This window comes from Lupinus angustifolius, unplaced genomic scaffold (genome assembly GCF_001865875.1).
Source record: "Lupinus angustifolius cultivar Tanjil unplaced genomic scaffold, LupAngTanjil_v1.0 Scaffold_243_29, whole genome shotgun sequence".
In the NCBI taxonomy this organism is placed as follows: Eukaryota; Viridiplantae; Streptophyta; class Magnoliopsida; order Fabales; family Fabaceae; genus Lupinus; species Lupinus angustifolius.
In genome coordinates, this window is record NW_017727228.1 from 54797 (window position 1) to 79104 (window position 24308).

General features: G+C 31.8%; 2 protein-coding genes across 5 annotated transcripts; both read right to left on the minus strand.

The window, feature by feature from the left end:
* Positions 1 to 3143: 3143 nt before the first annotated feature.
* LOC109340763 (GATA transcription factor 8-like) lies at positions 3144 to 6579 on the minus strand. 3 transcript variants are annotated; one of them, XM_019578497.1, is made up of 3 exons: positions 6367 to 6579; positions 5393 to 5653; positions 3144 to 4412 (listed from the first exon to the last, which is right to left on the minus strand). In XM_019578497.1, exons 1-3 carry the CDS (start codon positions 6562 to 6564, stop codon positions 3564 to 3566), a joined length of 1308 nt encoding a protein of 435 aa, XP_019434042.1. In that variant the 5' UTR covers positions 6565 to 6579; the 3' UTR covers positions 3144 to 3563. The 3 variants fall into 3 exon arrangements, with proteins under 3 accessions (XP_019434042.1, XP_019434041.1, XP_019434043.1); XM_019578496.1 differs by having other exon boundaries at positions 5393 to 5656; XM_019578498.1 differs by lacking the exon at positions 6367 to 6579 and adding an exon at positions 5909 to 6115 and having other exon boundaries at positions 5393 to 5654.
* A 10664-nt stretch (positions 6580 to 17243) lies between these two features.
* Positions 17244 to 24237, minus strand: LOC109340757 (protein ENHANCED DISEASE RESISTANCE 2-like). Of its 2 annotated transcripts, none has more exons than XM_019578489.1 (21): positions 23822 to 24237; positions 23264 to 23338; positions 23090 to 23143; positions 22931 to 22996; positions 22789 to 22850; positions 22152 to 22279; positions 22033 to 22079; positions 21849 to 21949; positions 21070 to 21165; positions 20927 to 20991; positions 20755 to 20826; positions 20246 to 20392; positions 19882 to 20174; positions 19636 to 19699; positions 19340 to 19515; positions 18773 to 18874; positions 18605 to 18655; positions 18369 to 18512; positions 18175 to 18270; positions 17899 to 18000; positions 17244 to 17531 (listed from the first exon to the last, which is right to left on the minus strand). In XM_019578489.1, the coding sequence occupies exons 1-21, from the start codon at positions 23972 to 23974 to the stop codon at positions 17439 to 17441; spliced, it is 2187 nt and encodes a 728-aa protein (XP_019434034.1). In that variant the 5' UTR covers positions 23975 to 24237; the 3' UTR covers positions 17244 to 17438. The 2 variants fall into 2 exon arrangements, with proteins under 2 accessions (XP_019434034.1, XP_019434033.1); XM_019578488.1 differs by having other exon boundaries at positions 19636 to 19711.
* Between the last annotated feature and the right edge of the window lie 71 nt (positions 24238 to 24308).

Sequence of the window (24308 nt, forward strand, 5' to 3'; positions counted from 1 at the left end):
AATGAGACAACAAGTCGTGTCGTGTTGTGTTCTGCTAGCCCTCATTTTTATTTTATGATGTCTGAAAATTAAGTTTTGTATATTTTATTTTAAAGAATTAGAATTTTTTTTATTATTGAGTGTAACCTTTGATTGAATTGAAAATAGAAATGAACATAACTGAAGTGTGGATCTGTGGAACTTCTTTATATGCCTTTGGGTTAAATTAAGCTTAATGTTGATATAGTTAGATTATAACTTATGATGGGGTGGTGGGTTTTATATTAATTGGGCTAATTGTGTATAATTGGTCCACAAGTTCTTTCTTTAAGGAACAAAATATTACATTCTTCTGTAATTTTTCTACACAAAACCTTATGCTAATTTAAATTTGACACATGCCTGTAAAATATTGATTAATCTTCGACTTGTAACATTGATCTCTTTTCCTATGGAAACAAGAAGATGTATTATAATGTTTTTTAGCGCAATAGAGCGTGTTTGATTGTTGTTTTTTCATTTTTGCAAAAAAATATTATATATATTTTAGAATAAAAATATTCTTTTACATGAATGTATATGTTTCTTAAGCAAGACATCTTTAAAAGTTGAACAAAGCAAAGCTAATCAACTGAATGATAGATTATTATATAGTGAAGTTATCTTTTTTACTAACAAACGATTAGTTTAGTTGTTTGAGGCTTAATCGGATTTAGATATGATACAAAGTTAAAGAATAATGTTAGATCCCGAGAGTAAATAGCCATGTAACCTGCATTTGAATAGAATATTGAGTAAAAACTTCATGGAGTAGTAGTGGTTATATTGCCTTGACCATGAGATAACACATCTTTCGTCCTACAAAATGTGATACTCTATGTATGATTTGCTAGATTGGTCATAAAAATATTTAATTGTTAAGTTTTTATGATACTACTAAGGGTATCTTCAGCTTTTTGGGTAAAAAACTAATCATTTTAATGTTCGTGACTGCCCTTCCTAATAAGTGTCGATCCGAGAAATCGAACTTCGACAGTGATACAGTGAAATCGAACCTTCGACAGTGATACAGTGAAATCGAACCTTCGACAGTGATACAGTGAAATCTTACACCACTAAACCAACTTCTTGTTAGTCTTTATTTTAAATTTGAAGTTATATATTTTTTCATTCAATAAATCACATCAAGAAATACATGATGTGACATGCTTTATGATATATATGTTCAGGTAGATGTTTGGTTGGGCTCAGTGTCATACATGTTTTTAGTCGTGTTCAATTCTGGACTTTTACTCTATTTATTAATTTTGTTCAGAATGTTCTTTAGGAGAACTACACATTCGGGTGTGAAATAATGAGTACCACTTTGACCCAAAACAAAATATAGCCCATAGAGAGACACCAAAAAATTCAGGAAAAGACAAAGTTTGGATACTGCCAGAGACATACAAAAAACCACAATGAGTGTTAATACTTGATTGTACTGTATAAATTTGTGTAGAAAACTGTTGGTGTTACATAAGATTTGGTATTTCCGTAGTGTATATTCCCATCTGAGGCTACATTATGTTTCAAAGGTTTAGAAATGAAAACTAGTTGATGAGTACTTTATGATCAGTGAGTGACCAACCACTCTAGAACTTCAAAATTGAATGATTCAACTAGAGAAAGATGATAACAAACAATGTGAAAGGACTGATTACAAACTAATCTTTTCAATGAATGGCTAGTTGCAGTATTTAGTAGAAGCATTCCACTACTTCTAGTGCATGATTAATCACCCACTCAATATTTTTGCATTGATGCTTAAAGACCACTATTTTGTAAAAACATTATCACTAAAAACTACTAACTACAATAACAGGAATTTGAGACAGAAACTGCATGATTATAGGTAGTCATATTCTATTCATAAAATTAGGAAAGAGTTGCTCTCACTCTTCTCAGACCAACCCAAGTTTGATAGAGAACTTCAAACATATTCAAATTAGACTAGGAGGAGTATAAAACAAACTATTTGAATACATTACTTATATGAACAATTCAAATTGGTAGTGAAAATGGTTATAGACCTGAGAGGTTGGTAATGAAATTGACCCAATTCTTATATATATATATAGCATAACTTAAAATATGGGAGTTGTATATTTTTGAAAGAAAATAATCAAAATATCATAACAGCTGGAGAAGTTCAAGTATTTGAAGTTTTTTTTAAGCAATAATCAAATGATTTTACCAGCAAGGTATCATTTAATTTATTGTTAGTTGAAAAGTAGTGGCAGATCATGACATGTTGCCAAATCTTTCTCAAAGGCATTATTAGATTTATATATGAGCACTGTTCTTAACTTTTAAGGCATGAATGAGTCTTACCAATCAGAAACATCATTTCTTTCCCTCTCTTTTTTTTGTCTGCATTTGGTAGATATCCACTAATGCAAGTAATTAACATAACAAAAGATAACTAATACCCTTTTATTATGACTAATATCTCTTCTTCCCTAGTTAAAGGGGTGTTAAATGGAAAAAAAATTGTTTTTTTCATTCAATTCTGACCAAGACATTCAATCTCAAATCAGTGTTATCACTGCAAAATAATTTTTTCCTGAACTAGCAAACTTCTTCAGCACCATTTTCAGCACAATAATTTGTGTAGGAACATAGAAGTAGCACAGCAGCATGGGTCAGTATCAATGCCCATACACTTGAGCTCAGCAAAGAAATATGAGCAGTTTGGCAAGAATGAAGAATCTAATACTAGCAACTTGTAATGAACTTCATCTTCAAGTTTGACTCAAAAAATGTATCTGGCATATATGCATAGGGATATTTGAGAATGTCACAAAGATGAGAATGTTGGTCTGAATGAGTAAATACGCTTCACAACAAAATAGGGTAAGGAGTGAATACATTGGGCAGAAAGTTAAGTGGCTTGTAAGGAGTATAGATCAAATTAAGGTTAGTCCAATTTTTAGAAGGATAGAGACAACAAGAAAAACTATAGGAAAAACAATTCAGAAAGATTTAAAAATCTTTTTTTTGTCAATACACATAATGTATGATATAGCATTATTATATTGTCCGATCTATGTAGTTGATCCTACCAATTTAGATTAGACTAAGGACTTGTATGCATAGAACAATGGTGATTGGAAAACAGCAAATGAGGCATAACAAATTTGAAGTTTCTTACTTTCTTACTCAACTCAGAATTCTTGCTATAGGAAATAACTGCAAAAAAGTATTCCCATGGATAGGGATATTTAAAAAGGTAAAAAATAAAATTAAAAGAATGCCAAAGGAAAAATAAAAATAAGACAACTGGGACACCAACTTCTAATGACCTCAAGGGACCTACAATTACTAGACCTAAAACCCTACCCTTTTGACTTCCATATCTCTACCACTTTTCTTCAGTTCTCATTACTAACAGCTAAAATATGATAACCATCATCATTATCATCTATTGTTCCTATTCCCTCAGTCCAACTCTATACAAAAACCAATTAACAAAAGAAATGAAATATCAAAGAAATAACATAAAGACAAGACTCTATAGGCTCCAACTATGATGATTTTCCTCATTACATGTATTCCAAGGTAAGGATGCTGCTGTTTGTGTTTGGAATGAGTTCTGGAGAAGCAGCTGCAGCTGAATGGGATCCAAAGCCAGTTTCCTCAATGCTCCTGTATCTCATTTCAAGCACTTTCTTATGAGAATTGGAGTGCACTGATGGACAAAATGTTGGACTAGCAGCAGGCCGGTATTCGGGGAAAAGTCGACCGGACTTGTAGCGTACGCCACACGCATTGCAGAGTGTTTTTGGCCCCATTGGCCCTGCCCTCCATTGTGGTGTCTTAGTTATCTCACAGTGCATACATTTCCTAACAGCTTGTGAACCATTCTGGTTGGTATCATCAGCAGGTGGAGGTGATGGAAGTGACAATTTAATCTTCTTTCTCTTCTTATGGTCCCCAGAACAATGCTTTGGCATTTTTGTCACAGGTTGAGACTCAGCAAAATTCTCAGAATCTGAAGAGGCCTTGATTGAGACTACATTAGGCTGCATATTCTCCCCAACACAAGAGGAAGCAGGGGAGATAAGATGCATTGCAGGGTGAGGGTTGAAGGCTGCGGGGCGTGGACGCTTGCTTCGTGCACGGCCACAAGGCACCGGGATGTAAATCTCTGGGCTGCTCCGAGGGATGGTCTTACCACCGGAATAGGAGCTGCTGCTTTCGAGGACAGACACCGGGCTTGATGTCTGGAATTGGTTGTGAAATGACGACGAGTCATCCTTCGTGGTGGTTGTGGTGGTGGTGGTGATGGTGGTGCAAGATGGTTGCTCCACTTTGCTCATTGTTAGGCTTACACCTGAGAAAGAGTCCTCCACAAAGTTGGACAGCCATTCCAATTGAACAATGTCTTCATACTGAAATAAACAACACATTTGATTATAATCATGTTTTGTCATATTGATTGCAACCAAGTTTTGAAATTAAAATGCAATTCATAATCTATTTAACTAAATTGACAGCATCATATAAAGCATACCACAAAAATAAAGTAAAATATGCTATAAGATCTTAAAATTGAAAGTTGACTATATGAAATTGTGCTCATCATGTTCCAAAAAGTATCATCAAACATGAGTGGTTAGTTGGTACAACTAGCTAACGCTGCTACAGTGACTTTCACATCAATATTCAATACTTTAAGTGGGTGGACACATCACGTGATCATCACATGCCTAGTCACGTGACTAATAATGTTGATCCAAATAATTTAGACACCCCAACACCAATCACCACCGACACAATCATTATCTGAATTACCAAAATACAATTCTTTAGAAAAAATAATAATAATAATTATACCCAACTCCAAATTCCAATTTAAATATAAGATTATTCAATTTTGGACAACCCAATCACCAGCAGAAAAAAACAAAAATCTACAATGTGTCCAAAATCAATTCTTATTTAGAAATTTCTAATAAAATTTGGACTACTCAGAGCCACCAAATTTTGAAGTAACCCCATTAGAGGTGTAAGTATTTTGAAAGAGTGTAATATCTATATATTATTAGTACAAAATTTTATATATTATATTATTTTTAATTTTAAGATAAAAAGATGATTAAAAATAAAATAATAAATAATGCAATAACAACTTACAAAAAAAACTGTTAACCTCTTGCTTCATATATATTTTTTCTCATTTTCATTTTCTAAACGGACAACAGTGACCGTACACGCAACTATTATGTCATTATTATCAACAAAATCCAACGGTTTAAAAAAAGCCACTTAAACCGTGGATTGTAATTACGGAAATACAATTCATGAGAACGCGCCAAAAATATAAATTAAATAAAATAATTCGTGAAACGACTGCGTTTTGGTGACTCACCGGAACAGAGAGCTCCGCCGAGAGGTCGGAGGTGGTTTTGCCAGAAAATATCGAGTCAACGCCGGGAAATGAGTCTGTCTCCGGTGGCCAGATGCTTGCAAGAGAATTGCAATTTCCGGCGGCTGAGACGCCATTAAAGGTGTCAGCGCAGCCATCAACGACGTCTTCGACGGGGAAGTCAAGGAGGTCGTCGATGTGGTCGAAGAAGTTACCGCAATCTATCTCATCTATGAAGCTTGGTCCCACCATCTTCTCCATTTTTCTGAGAATATTCACAAGTTGAAGGATAATTAGATAAGAGAAACATAACCTATAGCACCATTTTTTATTTGAAGTTTGAATGGAGTAAGTAATTAAGTTGAATTTGGAATTTAAAGAGAGAAAATAAGTTATAAAGGGTAAAAAAAACGTTTTGTTTTTTGTTTATTTATTTCCTTTTTTGTGAAATGAAAATCTGGAATTGAAGATTTTTAGCATATGAAATTATGAAAAAGTGGGGAATGCACTTATACACACATTGCATGGCGCATGTTAGTGACAGCTGGTCCCAATTCACCATATCCAATTATGTCTCATTTTATCCTAAAACACCTTTTTTTTCTCTCTCTCTTGTTCTTTTTCTTCTTCATTGAAGTGATCAAATTGAAGATAAAGAAATCCATGTATTCCTAAAATTGAATGGTGTGTGAACATTTCAAAAATTAATGAAGAATTGACGAGTGTTTAAGTAACTTTATCATTCAAATAATGAAGAAAATAAAATGAAATGAGCAATGGGGAAAATATGATGCCAATGTTCCATACACCATGAATTTCAATTCCGAAAAATGAGAGGAAGAACAAAAAAAAAAGTAAAGGTGGTAAGACCCAAAACTGAAATGGGGTGTAGTTTCTGATAATGGGTAAGGTTGAAAGATGTTAAAAATGAAAACTTTGGGGCAGAAATGAAATAAAAAATGCAAAATGAGCCAAACCTGAAGGTAAAAGTTGTTGGTTTGAGTTAAGAGGTTGAGAGTGTTTTTGGGTTTGAAAGGAGAGAGAGGAGAGTGAAGAAGGGTTAAATAGGAGAAGTAGTGGGTTTGAAGAAAGAGAGAGAGATAAGAAAGGAAAGAGGAATAGAGAATGTGTAATGTAGTGTTAGGTGAGGCTCCTTCTTCATTGCTAGCTGTCATTTACTAATCATCTCACAGTCTTGATGTTGAAGTCTTCTCTCTTTCACTTTCTCTCTTTCATTTTCTCTCTCCTTGTATTCAAAAAATTATATTTTTTTCTTTCTGTTTTTTCCTTCATTATAGTTGGGGCAAAATAAAATTTAAAACTTTGACACTACATATATTTGTTCCACACCCAATCGCATTTTTTAGGATGATCTAAAGATCAACAATTCAAATAATAGGAGCCACACTTATTAGAAGAGACAGACACACATTCTGAAAGAAAAATGGTGAGAAATACCTTTGACAATACAAAAAACACTCAACCCGAGTTCCATTTCCTCCATTTCAGAAATTCACCATATACTTGTTTCTCAATTTACAATTTTTTGTTTATATGTCTCATTTATACAATAAATTGGGTATTGATATTTATTTTTATTTAATATTTCATTTTTATACTACCAATGATATTCCTTCACTCTTTTTGATAAGAAAATAATCTCTTTTGTAATTCATTTTCTTAACAAATATCACTCGTAGAAATCGAACTCTTAATCTTAGTGGTTCAATAAGACTTTACATACTAGACGAACATCTTGTTGGTATTTAAGATTTCATTTGGTGGTTATTATAAGATACATTTCAAAAAATTCTTAATTTCTTATGTTCCCTTGTATAAGACATTTCATATTTTCTATTCAACATCTATTATTTTATCTATTTGCTTATATTAGAATTTTTTATTTCTACTTTTTATTGTTATAAAGACTCTCAATTAATGAATAATAATAAATTAAAGTAACACTGTAATCTTATAATATATTAAAAAACAAGAAAAACATTTAACTTATTGATAAATATAATTTAATTAGAAAATAAATAATTATATAAATTAATACAATAATTATATTCTTTACAGGTTTCTCTAATGAGATGAAACACATAAACATAAACCCAAAGTAGTACAAAATAATATCACATAATAACTCAAGTATCATGTATCATATAGGTGAGGTAATTAATCTATTAACCATTCACTTATCTAGAAATCTTGATCACCCATTTTAATTGAATAAATTGATGTATCAACTTTTGGCAAAAAATAGTGGTCACTTTTATGCTCATTTACCTTTCATTAAGTTGATTGTTGCTTGCTTTGTGGGAAGTGCAACCACTGATTTGAGAGAAACTAAGAGAGTGTGAGAAAACACATACTATGCATAAAGAGAATACATTTTCTATTTTAAACATAAAAATATTTTTATCAAATTATAAACTTAAATATATATATTCCAACAAATTAAAAAAACGTTGCATGAAGTGACACACTGTTTTGATACATATGTTACACCTATGTATAAATAGAGAACCTGTGCAGTTAGTTTTGTCAGTCAAGCTTTAACCGCCGCTGTTTCAGACAAGGCTCGTGTTTATTATTTTTTCCTAAATAAAAACAATATTCTTACTGCATGGGGAACCATTAAAGTCTTACTATTAACGTAAAATGTTCATAAGTCTGTTTCTGACTACCCTTGAGGCGCGTGCCACACACGGAAAGTATTACTAGTACGAGTTTATTGCTTTTGGGTTCAAAAACCGTTGAATGTTCTGTGCTCAGAATTCTACTTTGTACGCAGTTTATGTAGTTTTCGATGAATTCATTCATTTATTTAATATAAAAAATCCGCGTTTGCCACCCAACGTATGAACGAATTTTGATTCAATATAAATATTATATTAAAATTGTTTACTTGAATATATCACCGATTTTTAATCCTATGGAATATTTATTATATTATACTAATGTCAGAACGTGCATTTTATCAGTGTCATCAACTTAAAACGTTTTTAAGGATATTATAATGTTTCTATTCATATTTATACTGTTATAATGAGATATAAGAAAGTGAAGTGAAGAGGAGTAAGTGAAAAATGGGTCTCATTAATTCACAGCTCGAGTATTTAAACTTTATGGTACTATTAATTATATTTTTATTTTTTCGGAAAGAAACTAATCATTTTTGGGGTGTATGATTGTCCATTCAAATAAGTGTCGTTCGTTCTCAGGAATCGAATCCTTAACCTTTTGGTTATCATGCGTATCTAGTGGGGTCTTACACTATTAAACCAACATCTTGTTGATACTCGAGTATTTAAATAGAAATGCTAAAAATAATGAGAAATGATATGTTTACACTCAAGTTAAGTTATACTAATTATACTCGATCTTACCATTGATTTTTTTTAAATCTAAGAGCCAAATGAATTAGTGAATTAAGTAATGAGAAAGAAAAAAAAAATTACATAGCTTTTAAATTTCATTCATTAGTCCTTATTAAAAATTTGATGTTAAGAATGAGCTTTGCCCTAAACATCATTAGAGTACGTAGAGACTCTTAGAATAACACATGCATGACATTCATCGAAAAGAAAGGTTGTATCACGTGTCCAAGTAGAAGTAGTAAATTCTCATAAGGATGACCCTAAGCTACTGGGAACATGAATAATCAACTCAATACTATTGGTCTTAACTCTTAAGACAATAGTATTTGTTTGATATAGTGTTCATAAAAATACATTATTTTCACATATTAAGTACTCTTGAATGTAATTTTCACATAAACTCTGTAGTTTTCCAATACTAAATTCATTCTTTTATATTCCTTAAACATTTGCTTAATACTTTTTCGTTAACATATAGTCAAAATATACGTTGTAACTTATACAATTTTTTGGATAAAATATGAAAAAAAGGAAATAAAAAATGTATAATAACGTGACTGCAGAATTGAAGTGTGTTCAGTTTTGGGCCAAGTAGAAATTATAGCCTCAATGACTCTCACATTCTATCCTCTCCATTCATCTTCTTTTCTTTCATTTTTTTATTTGATTTCCTTATATCTACCTTGGGTTACACTCATTGAATCAATCCCTTCAACAATACTCACCATTTCTCCTTTAAAAAATGTGGTAAAAAGGCAACAGAAGGAGACAATGTGTGTGAGGTAGTGCAGTGGTGCTGCTTCCATTAATCCTTTACTTCTTTAACTAACTTGAGTTGCACTCTTTGAATCATTTTCTTTCTTCTAAAAGACTTCTTCAACTGAAAGAAAGAGATTTTAATATTGGTTCAAAACCCAATTAAATTCCCAAGTAGTCAAGTGTTAGGTTTAATACCAATCAACTAATCATACCCAATAATAAAATGCAGCTCTCACAGTCTCTTGAAACAACAACTGAGACTAATATATATTTCTTTATGTAGTAATATAAGTTAGTCCAAGCAATGTTTTTGTTTTGAGCAGGGAAGATTCAGATGTATATGAGGCTAACTCTCACAGTGTATATTTTTCCATCCACAAGACTAGGATCAAAGACATTGATTAAGGGGAATCAAATATGTACCACTTGAACTAACATTATTGGTGTCCATACAATTTATTATATAAGCAAAAGTTGTTATAAATGATAAGATGATAAACATAAATAATAAGTAATTAGACAAACATAAATTATAGATAAATTCATATAAAATAAAACTAACGATAATGTTATACTAATCCAAATATATCTGAAGACATTAATCAATGGTTGATAGAAATAAACCAATTCAGAAGTAGCCTAACAACTCTAGTCATGGATAGAAGTGTTCCTTGCCCTAACGTGTTTTGGATTTGACAATTTTGTCATGGCAAAATTTGTCCCCTTACGTTCCTTAACTAACGTGCTCTTCTTCTTGAAAATAAAATTAACTTACATACGAAAACAATTAAGAATTTTAACGTTTTTAATGACTAGGTAGTGGTATTTGTTATTAAGTACAAATTGCGCTGAGTGATATATAAGTTTTTACTAATTAACAGCTAATTTTTTTATTTCGAATAAATATATACTGGCATCTTGAAAAGATTTGGTGGCTAGTAATTTATTCTTATATTTTTTTTTCTTTTCTTGTTGATAGATTTCAACACGCTTATACGCAAGAATACAACTGTTCTACACTTTTTGACTTCACATGGCAAGTATAATTCATTTTATCATACGCAACTCTCAATATCTTTGTTTCCATCTTTTTATACCTTTCAAATATTTGTTGTTTAATAATTAATTTTACCACTGTTTTAATTTGCACTTATGACCCACCGTAATTATAAAAAATGTGAAAAAACCATAAAGTTAGGATGTCAATTATATTTGTGAAGTAGAATTTAAAATAATAAATTAACCGTATAAATAAAATCGTCAACTAATATACACAGTGAGATCTCAAACTTATGTTGCACCGACGCTAATGTCACAGTCACAGGTTTAGTTTATCTCTATATATATTGCGAAGTTAACGAATAGGAATAAACGCGTGATTGAACGTGGGGTCGCATGATATGTTGATTTTGTTTTAATGGTTTAATTGATTTTTTAATATAAAATTGTAAAATAAATCAATGTCACTTCTCTTAATTAATTGTCTGTGTCGGTAGAAGGAGCAAAATACTCAAGCATTTGTACGATTTGAAAATGGCGCATGGGTTTGTATTATTATTGTGTAAGGATGCATGATACTATACATAAAAACCAAGATTTAATGCCAAAATATATCCTTCAAATTTTAAAATATATAGTACTTACACGACCACATATCGTGATGCATGTTAATTATAACAAATAAATTACCAAATAATATTAATAATTAGTTAGTTTTAGCTTCAGAACTTTACTCGTATATTTTTTCAAAAACTAAATTTAAATGTGCATGTTAGGCTCATACTCTACCAATCTCAAATAGTAATACTCTAGACTCTATGTCTATCAAGAAACACTAGAGATAGTATATAGATAATTTATTGCCCAATATCTATCTCAGACTTTGGAGTACTATCGAATTTCTTGGTATTCTTCAACTTATTAATCTTATTTTACTCTAGACATATTATTTTGAGTGTTCAACTTGCTTCATACTTAGCTCATTATCTATTCGATCCAAAATTAAAGGATCACTTTGCAATGAATCACATTCTCTTCCAGTGAATATTTTTGACTTTTGAAGATTGAACGCATTATATACATGATACCAAGAAAAACACATCCAAAAGTTTATGGTAATGATCAGACAAGCATATAAATAAATTATATTTTAACATGTTTTATTACACAATAGCTCATTAAACCTGATGTATGAACAATACATATACACGCTATATATTTTATTAATATTAAGGAGAAAATTTATCTCTTTATATTAGAAAATATTTTATTCTCTTGAGTCGGGAAGGGAAGAACACAGCGTGCGTGCAAGTAAGAAAGAAACCCTGTCTTAACTCTTAACCTTACCTTAATCTTACCTTAACCCATGTTATTATAGGGGTCCCACTTGCATGTTCTGGGGTTCGGTCCACACGTTCATCAACGTGGCCAACACGGCCCTACCACACTTACTATGGACCCCACCCACGAAATCACCACTCTAATCAGTTCCAGCTGCTTCATTTGTATCCCAGTGGAGCACGTGACGTGGGGCCCACCTCACGTGACTATTGCGTAGACATTTTTGGCCCCGATTCGTCACTATGTATCGTCGTAGCCTATTATGTCTGGCTACGTGTTCTTGCTGACTTTTTGCTTCGAAATTAGTAGGGGTAAGTACCTTTCTTATTTTATTTTATTTTTCTTTTATTAATAGTGGATTTTAGAAGATAAAGAGAATAGTACTCTGGTACTGTTGCTATGATTTCTTTTTTGAATCATTTATATTAATGAAGAGGTAAATGTATATTTTTTACTTATTTTAAATAGCAAAATGATGATTATATTGTAATCAAAAGAATATATATATAATTTAAAATTGTATTTCTCTTTACTTTTTGAAGCACTTGTCTCTCCTTTAATGGATAGAATTCGAATTTTTTATATATCAATTTGGATAGAACATGTGGTGGTGGGTCCTGTTGTGCTAGGGCCGTACCTAAAACAAGGTCCTAAATAAAATGTGATATCTTAGGGACTTTTGGGGGTCATCCCTAGTACATTAATCCCCTGCCCCACAAATCAGTCCTTTATTTAGGACCACCATTATCACTTAATTAATTAGCTTAAATCGTTAGTAATAAATAGTATGAAACATATATATCAAATGGAAAATGTCAATTGTTTATCCCTAATAATACCAGTATCTGTTGACCATCTCAATACCTTTGTGAAACTTTTTTTTTTAAGAATTAAGGAGGCATTTGTTTAAAAAATATTGCTATTTTTTATAACTAGGGGAATTCTCCGTGGAATGTTTTTATATCTTTTTTTTGCTATAGTAAGTGTAACACTTTTAAGAATCAATAACCCTCTTATTTTGATTAAATTATTTAAATTAAGAATATTGAATATTCAAAAGAACTTTATAGTCGGGATCCAATTCTCCTTGTAATAAATATCCCTAATAATACCCTAGTAGTGAATATTTTTCATCCTTATATTACGTTCAACTGTTTCCTTTACTTATATATACATATGGATTGGATATGTTTCGAATTGATAAAGCAATTTATTTATTTTTTCTTATGAATTCTCCTACAACTTTTAATAGTGATTAAGAAGACTCAATAATATGTTCGTTCACTTGTTGAACTACCACAAGACTAATTATGTACAAGCTAGGTTTATTCTACTATAATTCATTAATATTTAATGACAAGTTACCTCTTAATCTATAATTATTATTATAAGCAGGAAAATAAAGATTTGGGAAGATGATTGGTTACAATAAAAGCACAAGAAACAAAACACGAAATGATGAGAGATTGCATGATTTTGAGTGTATTTTGAGCAATATAAGTTAGTAGTAGTACTATTCTAATGTTCAATGATTGAACTTTGGTTTAGTTTTCATGATATACTGCTAGTACTACATTTGTTAGGATCCCAAAACAAACAAAATTCTTCACCCCCTCTATAGTTTATTCTTATACCTTTCGATCTGAATAAAATTTATAACCAAGTAGACAATGATTAGTTGTCATCTCATGTGTTCTTATCTAGAGTTATTACTACCTCTCCCACGTTATAAATATTTGATAAGACTGTAAAGTGAGAGTAAAAAATGGTAGAGAGAGAAAACTAAAAGAAAAAAAGTGGAAATCAATGGGAAAGAGAAAAACATGGGAGAGGAATGGAAGTCGAACTGAATCCCATTCCCAAAATTTTTTGTCTCTATGTCCTAAGTTAATCATGTTACAACATATAATTAAAAAGAAATAGTTTCTGTTTTTATGATTTTTTTTCTTTAATTATTTGTCATTTTTCAATAAGATCAATAAACAATAGAATACCAAATACATTTTTTACACACTCCATCAGTTTTCCCTTATTTTCTATATTTCTCCTTTTCCTTTATCAATATATATAAAGCACCAAAATTAAACTTGATTAAGATATATTATTTGAAGGTCAATAACTTATCTTGCTAAAATGACTCAAACCATGTGATAACTAGAAGTAGTGGAGAACAGCTCAATGAACACCAATAACTTATACTCTTAAAAAACAAAGATATATACCTCTTCTTTCTTCCTTCTATAATAAACAAGACAATAGACAACATAGCAACTGTCACATTTGTCAATATTGTATGTAACTAGTTAAAAAAACTACAATTATTGACTAATGCCACTAATTAAAAAAAAACACACGAGTATGAAAGTCCTCGTTAACAAGAAAATCTTATTGGTCCATTCACCAAATAAAATATTTTGTTTTTTATTATTAAATGTATGTATTAATTTTATGCGTCATTTTTATCTCTCCCTATAACTATATTTCTATTCTAACGTAGTAGTTTTAAAGCGTTGGTTCACAAATAGTAAAAAATATATATTTAGAAGTGATATATTTAACAAATTGCAGTAAAAGACAGGACATTTAATTTTCAGTAAAATCTATGTTTTTTAAAATTTCTTAACCAATACGATTTCATGGCCCTTATAATAACTATGGAAACAAAAAAATTCTTCCTTATTACGCCATGAGGTAGGTGGGCCTCAAAGGAAATAAATGAAGCACGTGATCATGCCATGGGTGTTTCCATTTTTATTTTTTTTTGTCACTTTTTTGAATAAAAGATTAATCATTTTCGAAGTTTGTGACGATTCTTCCCAATAAATGTCGCTCACAAGAATCAAATGTTTAACTCTGGGGATTCAATGGAGTGTTATATTACTAGATCAATTTGTGAAAATAAAATTAACATTCCAATCACCGAACTAAACGCCGAGAATAGGGAAATGAATGTGATTCTTACATGTGAGCTGAGTATAAAAATGTCTTTTCCTACGGATCAAAGATTGTTTGAGTTAAAAAAGAAAAATATCTTTAATGTAGACACGTGCCACGTGAGTGCCACAATCAAATGACACTACGTGGGGACGACGTTGCAAATTTAAAAATATATTTCTATTTGACGAAAGTACCCTTAGTTTATGATGCTTTTGTAGGCACATTAATACCAGAGAAAAAGATGTATGCACTAACAGTGTATAAGTTTTATACACTATCATTGCATCATCCACTATTGATATTTAATTATGATTGACTTTACAAAAAAAGTAATCCAAATAAATAGTGAATGATAAAATACATATATATAAATCTTTACACTGTTAGAGTATAGATTTTACGCTCTCAATAATATGTGGAACGTGAAAAAGAATGGTGCTATGGAGAGTGGCAATCCACTCCTCATCAAAAACCTTAGGGGACACAACTCCAATGGGATCAAAACAGTGTATCGATCAATCACAATCCAATTATAAAACATGTTTGGAACATGAAGAGTAGGGTAAAATATTAGACAAAACAATAATATTAGACAAAACAATCCTGTTTTAAAATAAAAAAGTGGCAATAGTTACACCACTTGGACTATAATGAGTTTCAACACTTGTTATATATTTTATTTAAATGAGATTGAAGTACACTTTCACCTTTCTTCTTAACCTCCTTATATGGAAAGAGTTATTTATTACACCATATTCTTATTCAGTGGAATTTGAGTATGATAAATGTAACCTCATACCTCATTCTTATTAGTGGAGATGGTGTTTCCAAAAATTGTATGCAAATATTGGTCTTCCTTAGATTGAGAAAAAAAAAAGTAGCTAATTTTTTTTTTATTTTCCACAGCTATCCTCGTACTGGAGGCAATCCTGTCTGAGCCGACAACATTCACAGGTATGTGGGATTAACTCTTCCAACAAATATTTTTTTCATCCACAAGACTCAAACTCAAAACCTTACTTAAGGAAAATAAAAAATGTACCAGTAAAACCAACATCCGTTGGTAAAAAAGTAGCTAAATTTGTCTACAAATACAGGACTATAATTTTAGCTTGGCAACTTGTTTTGTTGAGAAAGTTACATTTCAACTTTTGTGGGCCAGATCAAAGTCTAATATTGGAGGCATGTAAGTCTCAAAGCCCAAACCATGTTTGAAGCTCATGTAAACATTTATACTTGAAAGGTCCACCACACAACCAGAAAAAAATACAAAAAAATAGGCAAAGAAGGAAAATCACCTAACAAGCAAGACAATAAAAACGATGATGTTCAAATCAACATCATGGAGCTATTTAACTCTTATCACCGACATGTATCGTTTATTTTCCTCTTTAAAATTAATTATTGTTTTGCAAATCATTTGAGAGCAATATTATTCAATTATAACACTATATATTTATTCAGATCATAGTTTTTTTGGTACTACCAACTGTATTTATTCCTTACCTTTTTTGGGGTAAGGATTGAGACCATAGTTGATATCACAATATCCTTATTAAGAAAAATGTGATATATTTCAGAAAATCATAGCCACATAATAATATAACTTGGGTCAAAAACAAGCATCATTTGGATTTTCACATTATATTGTCCCTCTTTGAAAGGAATATCATAAAGAACATTAATATGCAACGATAATGATAAACCTCCTACACATTTAATGGAAAATAAAAGAAAAAGACAAGACAACTATGTCTGTATTGAATAGCATGTAGCAGTGTCCATTTCCTTATCAATAAAATTTCACATGCATGTAACATTAAGCAGTTGATAATTTTAGTGCTATGAAGATCACAATCATCATGTACTTTTCTACATTGAAAGAAATGGTGAATGTACAACAATAGAGTACATAGTTGAAAACTATGACATGTTTGTCAATATTATCCATCATAATAATGGACCAATAATGCAGAGAGATGGGGTTACTCAACCATATGATCTGACTCAGCTACCATTTATTTTTTCTTATATTTAAAATGAAAAATAACATAAAAGTTCATTTGCCAAATATCAACTTTGATGCTTGAGAATGATTTTTGTTAAGATTCTAAAAAATTGATGAGAACGAAACATAAATTGTAATTGGATTTCTAGTAGATTAATCCTAATCAAATGTATATTGCTATAAGTTATGTCTGTGAAAGATAAATCTCAAATAGTTTAAGTATCATCAATGAAATAGAGCCACTGAGAAACATCAAAATAGTTAGATAATTTAATTATGATGTAATTATTGTAGGGCAGGACTATAACTAAAATTGGTTTTCCACCTGCATTTTTCTTATATCATTTCTGCTTTACATATGTATATTGATTTTGGCACCAACCAAAAAATAAAGTTTTTGGGAAACATATATATTATTGAAAAGAGAAAACTAAGGAAGAGTTGCATTACAAAAGTTGAGAGGAAAAGCTCCTAATACCAACTTTACATGGACAAAATATGAAGCATGCAAGGTAGCAAGCAAGTCCTATAACATGTTGCACTATCAACCTTAGCTTTTTTTTTTATCTTGTTCTTTCTTTGGTGTTTGGACTATCAGCTTTTGCTCCTCAAATAAATAAAATTACGGTTTCACCACAACGGATTTGGATGCATCCATATGATTGAGTCTACATGTCCCAATGAGGACTTCTGGAAGCTCATCTTGTGTGTTGCCCTGCACAGTTAGGAAAATGTGTGATTTCAGCATCTATGGCACAAACTACTGATATGCCATGTTATAAGCTTCTCATGATGTCCTTAGATACCCTTTTCTTTAACCAAAATTGTTAGCAATTATAATTCAATGAACTTGGTATTGGTTTAGCAGGTTTAGGAGAAAGCTTAATGTATGTGTTTGTTCAAACATTTTTAATAAAGTGTTGATCACATGAGACCTATGACCTTTCTATAAGCTCTTTTTAGCTTATTTCGTAAGTTCATTCGGCATCTGCGTAAATGTGTATATAACAATAAGATATGGCCCCTATAACTTTCCAAACTCCCTCTTATGCTCTCACAAAAACAACATTGATCACTTTTACCTGTATCAAAAATGCCATTTCTACAATCAAATTGTTCAGGTATCCAAGAACTAGGTTGGACACCCCTCTCGCAACTGTTGAAGATCCAACGTTGATATCAAGCTAATACAGGAAACATAATTCAAATGTCAGCTTACGAAACAAGAGAAAAAAACTCAAGGACAAATGAAAATTTGTACATGATGCATGTTTATAAATCATAAAGTAGGCAAAGAAATCACACAAGCAAAACAAATGCAGCAATTTTCAAGAATCATTAAAATTTGACAATGTTACCTCTAGATAGTTCTTCCCACGAATGTAAAGTATTTCTAGAGCTTGTCCCACCAAACACGCTTTCTTTCCAACACTTTGCTTAACTATCCATGACCCCTGAGAGAAACAAATCACATTGTAATGAAAACCATTAGAGATATTAATCTTGATCCCACATTTTTGTGTTAACTTATGAGTTATGACCCTTTATTAACCTTAGAAATATAGGGTATGAGCTTAAATCTCGAGTTCCGGTAAGTATCATCTCCATCAACAAAGCTCTGAAGTAAGGGATTGTCTTCCAAAGGAGATCTCGTCATGTAATAGAGTGCAAGAGAATACATGGGACTACTAGGCATCTATCCACAACAAAAGTATATAGTAAGCAATCCAATACTTAATAATGATGATAAATAATTGAATATGATAATCAATGTGAAGGGAAACTCACTTGTATGTTGATAACAAAAAAGAATTCTGAACCACCTTTTGCTGCATATTGCTGAATAAATCCAAAAGCACACAAGGTAAGAAATTTATAAAAGTAATTTTGTGACATTAGGACTTCAATCCTAAAAGAAAATATACACAAGTATCAAACAAAGGAAAGAGAATAGACCTGAACTATGGAACCAGGACGACTACTCAGATCATCTTCTCGCGTGTCAGATCGGAGCCAATCAGCACCAACCATTTGCATCAAGGTGTCTTTTGCCTTGACCTGCAAAAGAGAAATTTATTTAAAATAGGAACACATGTACAAATTTGTTCACTAGAGAAATATTGGAATCTACTACAAAATTGTTGACATAGCCATGAGTATAACAGTAAAAGTCTTTCTTTATGAATCAAGACAAGTTTGGCAGAAAAGTATCCCCTTCAATATCAACTCCACAGTCCACACCATCAAACACCTGCTTCTTTTAATTAGCGCATGATCTTTCATTGTTTTGATGAATCCATCACTACATACATTATAATATTCGCTCATAGTTTTTAAATACATTCTTGTGATTTGAACAGGTACAACTGCAACTAATATATGCTACAATCGCTCCAAATTTTCAAGGTGACAGAATAGATAACATCAGCATATGACGTCCAATAGGTGCTTTTCTAAAAGTTTCAGAAGTCATATTTTCCATGCTTATAATTACAGATACGAAGTTTGAAATTGGTGAAATACCTTCTGTTGATCTTGTAAATAGGTTTCGCCTCGAATCAAAAACAAAGATGGATCAGAAGCAGCCCAGCTGCAAGGTAAAGCACAACTTGTATCCTTTTGAAGAGTGTCTCCGTAATACCATGATTCACTTTCCTCCCTGCCTACCTCGTGCAAGTCAATATACCCCTTCTTCTGAACTGTAATATATGTTTAAACTTCGGAATAATTTTCTCAACAAATCATTTTTCAGACATCTTTTCATCTGTAATAATAAATAGTCTTACTGAAAAACTACAACTACGAATAACAACACTAACCTGTAAGGTCATGTAATTTTTTTACCAAACCAGAAGCTGATGATATTTTCGGGTGGGGCATAGCCTGTGCATCCCACTAATTTCAATTCCATCAACACTTAGTATTATTAAGACATATCAATAATAAAATTATATATAGTACAATAAAGAACACAAACATACAAAGATATGACAAGTGGTTGGAACATAAAAGGTTTATATGTTCATGTCCACTGAAAAGCACAAGAGGTCTATAAGAGATAGTACCATCTGTTCTGAAGCCAAGTCAGAATGCCATTCATTCCCAAAGTTATTGTAGTCTGTTGATTCAGGAACATCGAAGAACTCATCCGAATCATTCAATCCCATTAAACTTGTACGACCACGAGGTTCATTGTCGACCTCATCTTTCATTTCAAGAAGATCCTCAATCTTGCTGCTCTCTACTGAAATTTCACTCTTAATATCCCCCTTTACATTAGATGATCCAATATCTTTTGTCATTACAATAGGGTCAGAGTTGTAGTTTCCTGCTTTGGTTCTAAACAACTCTCTTAGTGCTGCAAAAATGTGAAAATCATCACGACACACAACTTATTGTATAATCTGTAGGATCATATATTAAGGATACCTGCAACTCTCTCAAGCATACGAATGGTTATGGATCTTGCAGATGAGGGGCGTAAATACAAATTCCAGTACTTCCAATCAATAGCAAGCATGTGTTTTACAACCGCTTGTTTTCCTTTATTAACAGGAGTAACTACAAATCCTCCACCTGCCAAGTGTTTAAGATAAATATAAAATGTAATCAAGACCTGTTATTTATGTTATTTCCGGAGATAATTGTGTTACTTCTGGTAGTTCGGGAATTTTACCTTATCTCAGGAAACTAAAAATACTGATTTCAGGAAACTAGTAAGTTATTGATTTTAGTCAAGTGCTTTATTAGGTTTGACTGAATAAACACAAAGATATAGTACATTTGACAGTCCAGACAGAAAGAACAATTGGAAAGGGGTTAATATAAGAATGAAATACAACAACTCATGAATCTCCTATATCCTGCTGGTATCAGAATGAGTTATTTAGTAGCATTCAAAGGTTAAACAATAATGTCAAAATTAAAGCATACATTACTTTTAAGGCATGCTCGGACGTAGCCACTCTGGGGTGGATATTTCTTGTGATACACAGAATGATATAATAACACTGTTACAAAACCAAAGAACAAATGTTAATTAATTGATATATAACAATGAACAAAATCTTCACAATATGTATACATGGATTTTACTTCAAGAAATAGTACCATATGTGCCATCATCCTCCCTCCTCCAGTATCTTCGTAACAGCAAATCTCGTCGTTTCATTCCCCTGTACATGAGATATATAATGCCATATTAATAACATGTTTGCTGTCTGAATTCTCTGTAACAAGTTTCCATCTCCTACCATGGGAGCCAATCATTGTATAGTTTCAAGTGAATAATATCTGTGTGACCATCAAGGTGTTCCACCACAGCGCCTCGGTAAATACAAAAGTCCCACCTGAAAGACATTTGATAATTTTACATCTGAACTGGAATGAGATAAGTCTATAAGTACAAGGAAAATGCTGTTAATTCATTAAAGTATCTTGTTTTTTTTATTTTTTAATCTTAAGCATTCATGCAGAATCCTGTAGTGAGTATATTTTTCCGATATGAATAAGTTAGAAAGGCAGAATTTTTCTGCCCGGGTGATGTGGTATTCTTGCATGAGTGAGCAGCCCCTATCATTTTTTCTATTCAATTATCACCCATGTATTTTCTCAAAACTCTTCTTTTTTTAAATCTCTTCAGTATAGTAAAAGCCAAACTAACTTTTCTTGGGAGGGAGAAAAATGGAATCAAATCGACGAGTCCCTTCCTAAGTAGCATAAATCTCATTAAGAGGCAAGAGCATTTATTTTAGTATGGATTCACTTTAATTTGAGTTCAGCGAATCATATGGTGCTACAAAATGTGGCATTTCATGTTCGGTTATAATTGAATTCTTTACAGTGACAACAGAACTTCTAAAATATTAAAACAAATGCCCTTAAAAAAATTGGTGCACTAATGAAGGATAGAAGGATGAGTAATATTGTTGAGCATTAGCTTTACAAACAACTTAATGGTAAAAGTATAGAAGCATAAGCTGATAATTAAAAAAGCTCGATGAACTTATGAGCAGCTATTTGGAAGACTTACTCGGCTCTTGAGGGATCAAGAGACATAAGAGTATGGAAAATGGCCTCTGAAGTTCCATCAACTACACCAACTGCCATTATTGCTGGATGTTCACCCCAATGCTGAATACAGAAACAGTTTTCACTTTTCAGACAAAATTTAAATGTAGAAAAAATAAAAAGTTGCCGAGTTAAGAGTAACTTACCGTTCCACAGGAATCCCCATCTTTTGCTTCTTTGAACATCCTTAGTCCTGCACAATTAAAGAGCCATGAGGTACAGATTTAGTCACAAGCTTATGGACTACTAAGAGTTAAAGCTATACCATTCTGGCAACCAAAAATCTTCCAGGGTGAAGGAGAAATAACATCAGAGGTCATTGCTTCAGTATATATGCATGATTGAAAATTCATGTCAGGATCTTTCCAATCTGTGCTTTTTGCGCCTCCGTATCTGGTTAAACAGAACTTTAGACATTAAGAACTCATAGTTTATATAAAATTACAATTAGTATAAGTTTATGCACAAACACATCTATGCATGCAATGAATCAGGAGTTTTATAAAAAAACAAAGGAAGTTCAAGATGATTAGTTCAAAATAATACCATAGAAAATAAAAGTAGATACGTATGTACTCAAGTCCCTAAAATAATGTTACAGCGCAAAGGAAAGAAGGGGTCTGATTGATTATCTTCATTTAAAAGAATTTCAAATATTCAGAAAAAAAGAAGCAAGAAATAAAGCATTTAGATTGCATTTTTAGATTATCTGATGAAGGAACACAACAAGAAAATAAATATAAACAAAACAAATTGTGTCATTTATGGGTCAAAAAGTTATGTCATTTATGTAGATAAAAATGAAGCATTACCAAAATATGTATGTTGACTGTTGAATCATTTTGTGCTTCTCTTATTATATTACCAAAAGTGTAAGAGTATTACGAAATACAGTTGATTACCTCAAATTGGAACGTCTTCTCTTGGATTTGGAAACTAAACTCTTTACTGGATTTGGGCACTCCTGAAAATATACAATAACTTATAACACAAGCTTCTTATTGTAAGACAATAATTCTTTTCATTTACGGTCGAGAGTAGAACCTTCAATGCAGCATCTTGCAAAGAACGTATCCATTTTGCAGCTTCTTCTGAACTACTTGCTCCCAACTATAAATTTGAAAGTATAAACATACCCCTTCGGTTTAACAGACTTAAGCATAAATATATTTATATTCATTTGGATTTTTATTTTTAACACACCTTAAGCATATCCCTTTGATTTGCGGCATTATATACAGTGAAAACAAACAACACCTGCACAATGCAAACAGATTCGTAACTACAACTACTTAAAAGTGTCCAAAGAAGCACTGCGGGTTCTTAGAAAAAACAAGTATCCATTATTGTCCAAAGTAAGGATTCAAGGTTTCTTACTTTTCTGTTGATACTCTCCCTTCCATTGTCAGTAACCCGGATGCAAGAGTCTATTATCGCATTTCTAAATGGTTGCTGAAAATATAACACTTTTATTTAGCATAGTGAACAGTTTAATCATTGCAATAATGGGTGATTATAGAAATTCTACTGTTATTGACATCTAAGTATGACCCAACATTATCACCAAAAGGACACCAATAAAAAAATTCAAAAAACATTCAAAATTGTCGTTATCCAAAAAACATCAAATATGTTAAAACCAGAGAAACCATTGAACTATAGAAATTGAGGAAACATGACTTCATATAGTACATAGTATATCCAAAACCTTCTTAAAACTGTTATCCACAAAACATAGAATATGGTAAAATCACCATTGAACTATAGAGATTGAGGAAATATGACTTCATTTGGAAAAAATCATAATAAAAAAAAAACGCCCCCGATTAAGGGGCATGCAATCCTCATTCATTCAACCTGATCAAAGGATCAAAATCAGAAAATTCTTAACAAACAAATAAAGCATGAAACTTTATGATAAAAAATAAAAATGACCTTCATTTGGGAAGTGGGTTTGATCTTAAAGCTTCTAAGGACATTGTCTTTGAGGATGAAGAATCTCTTACGTAATGTATGCTGACCGAACCGATTTGCAAGAACAAGATAAAGCCACCCTTCCATTTTCCCTTCACTCTGCGGAATACCCATTTCGAGAAATCGTGAAAAACTAATCCACAATTCCTCAAAATTGCATTTTGAAACACCAAAAGATGGATGAAGGTGTCTTTGGGGATTCAAAATGCAAATGGAAATGGGAACTCACGCAGAGGAGAGAGAGAAAGGAAGGTTTTTTCAGTTAATGAATAGAAAGAAGAAGATGAATGTGATCCTCTGATTCCGCAAAAGGGAATCAGAGAATCAAAAAAAGTGAAATGAAAATGAAAATGACAATGGCAATGAAAGTGAATGAACTTTGTTGTTTTTCTGTTATGTTCCTGTCTTCCCGGTTTATCAATAACTAATTTTGTTCTATTTGGCAACC

What these genes read in the sequence shown, in the direction of transcription:
- LOC109340763 (XM_019578496.1), bottom strand. Translation starts at nt 6,564, where the DNA reads ATGACAGCTAGCAATGAAGAAGGAGCCTCACCTAACACTACATTACAC. An exon ending in CCAACAACTTTTACCTTCAG is followed by an intron (nt 5,657 to 6,366) that starts GTTTGGCTCATT and finishes GTGAATATTCTC; the next exon opens with AGAAAAATGGAGAAGATGGT. An exon ending in CGGCGGAGCTCTCTGTTCCG is followed by an intron (nt 4,413 to 5,392) that starts GTGAGTCACCAA and finishes TGTTTATTTCAG; the next exon opens with TATGAAGACATTGTTCAATT.
- LOC109340757 (XM_019578488.1), bottom strand. Translation starts at nt 23,974, where the DNA reads ATGGGTATTCCGCAGAGTGAAGGGAAAATGGAAGGGTGGCTTTATCTT. An exon ending in GATTTTTGGTTGCCAGAATG is followed by an intron (nt 22,080 to 22,151) that starts GTATAGCTTTAA and finishes TTAATTGTGCAG; the next exon opens with GACTAAGGATGTTCAAAGAA. An exon ending in ACTTGGCTTCAGAACAGATG is followed by an intron (nt 19,712 to 19,881) that starts GTACTATCTCTT and finishes AATTGAAATTAG; the next exon opens with TGGGATGCACAGGCTATGCC.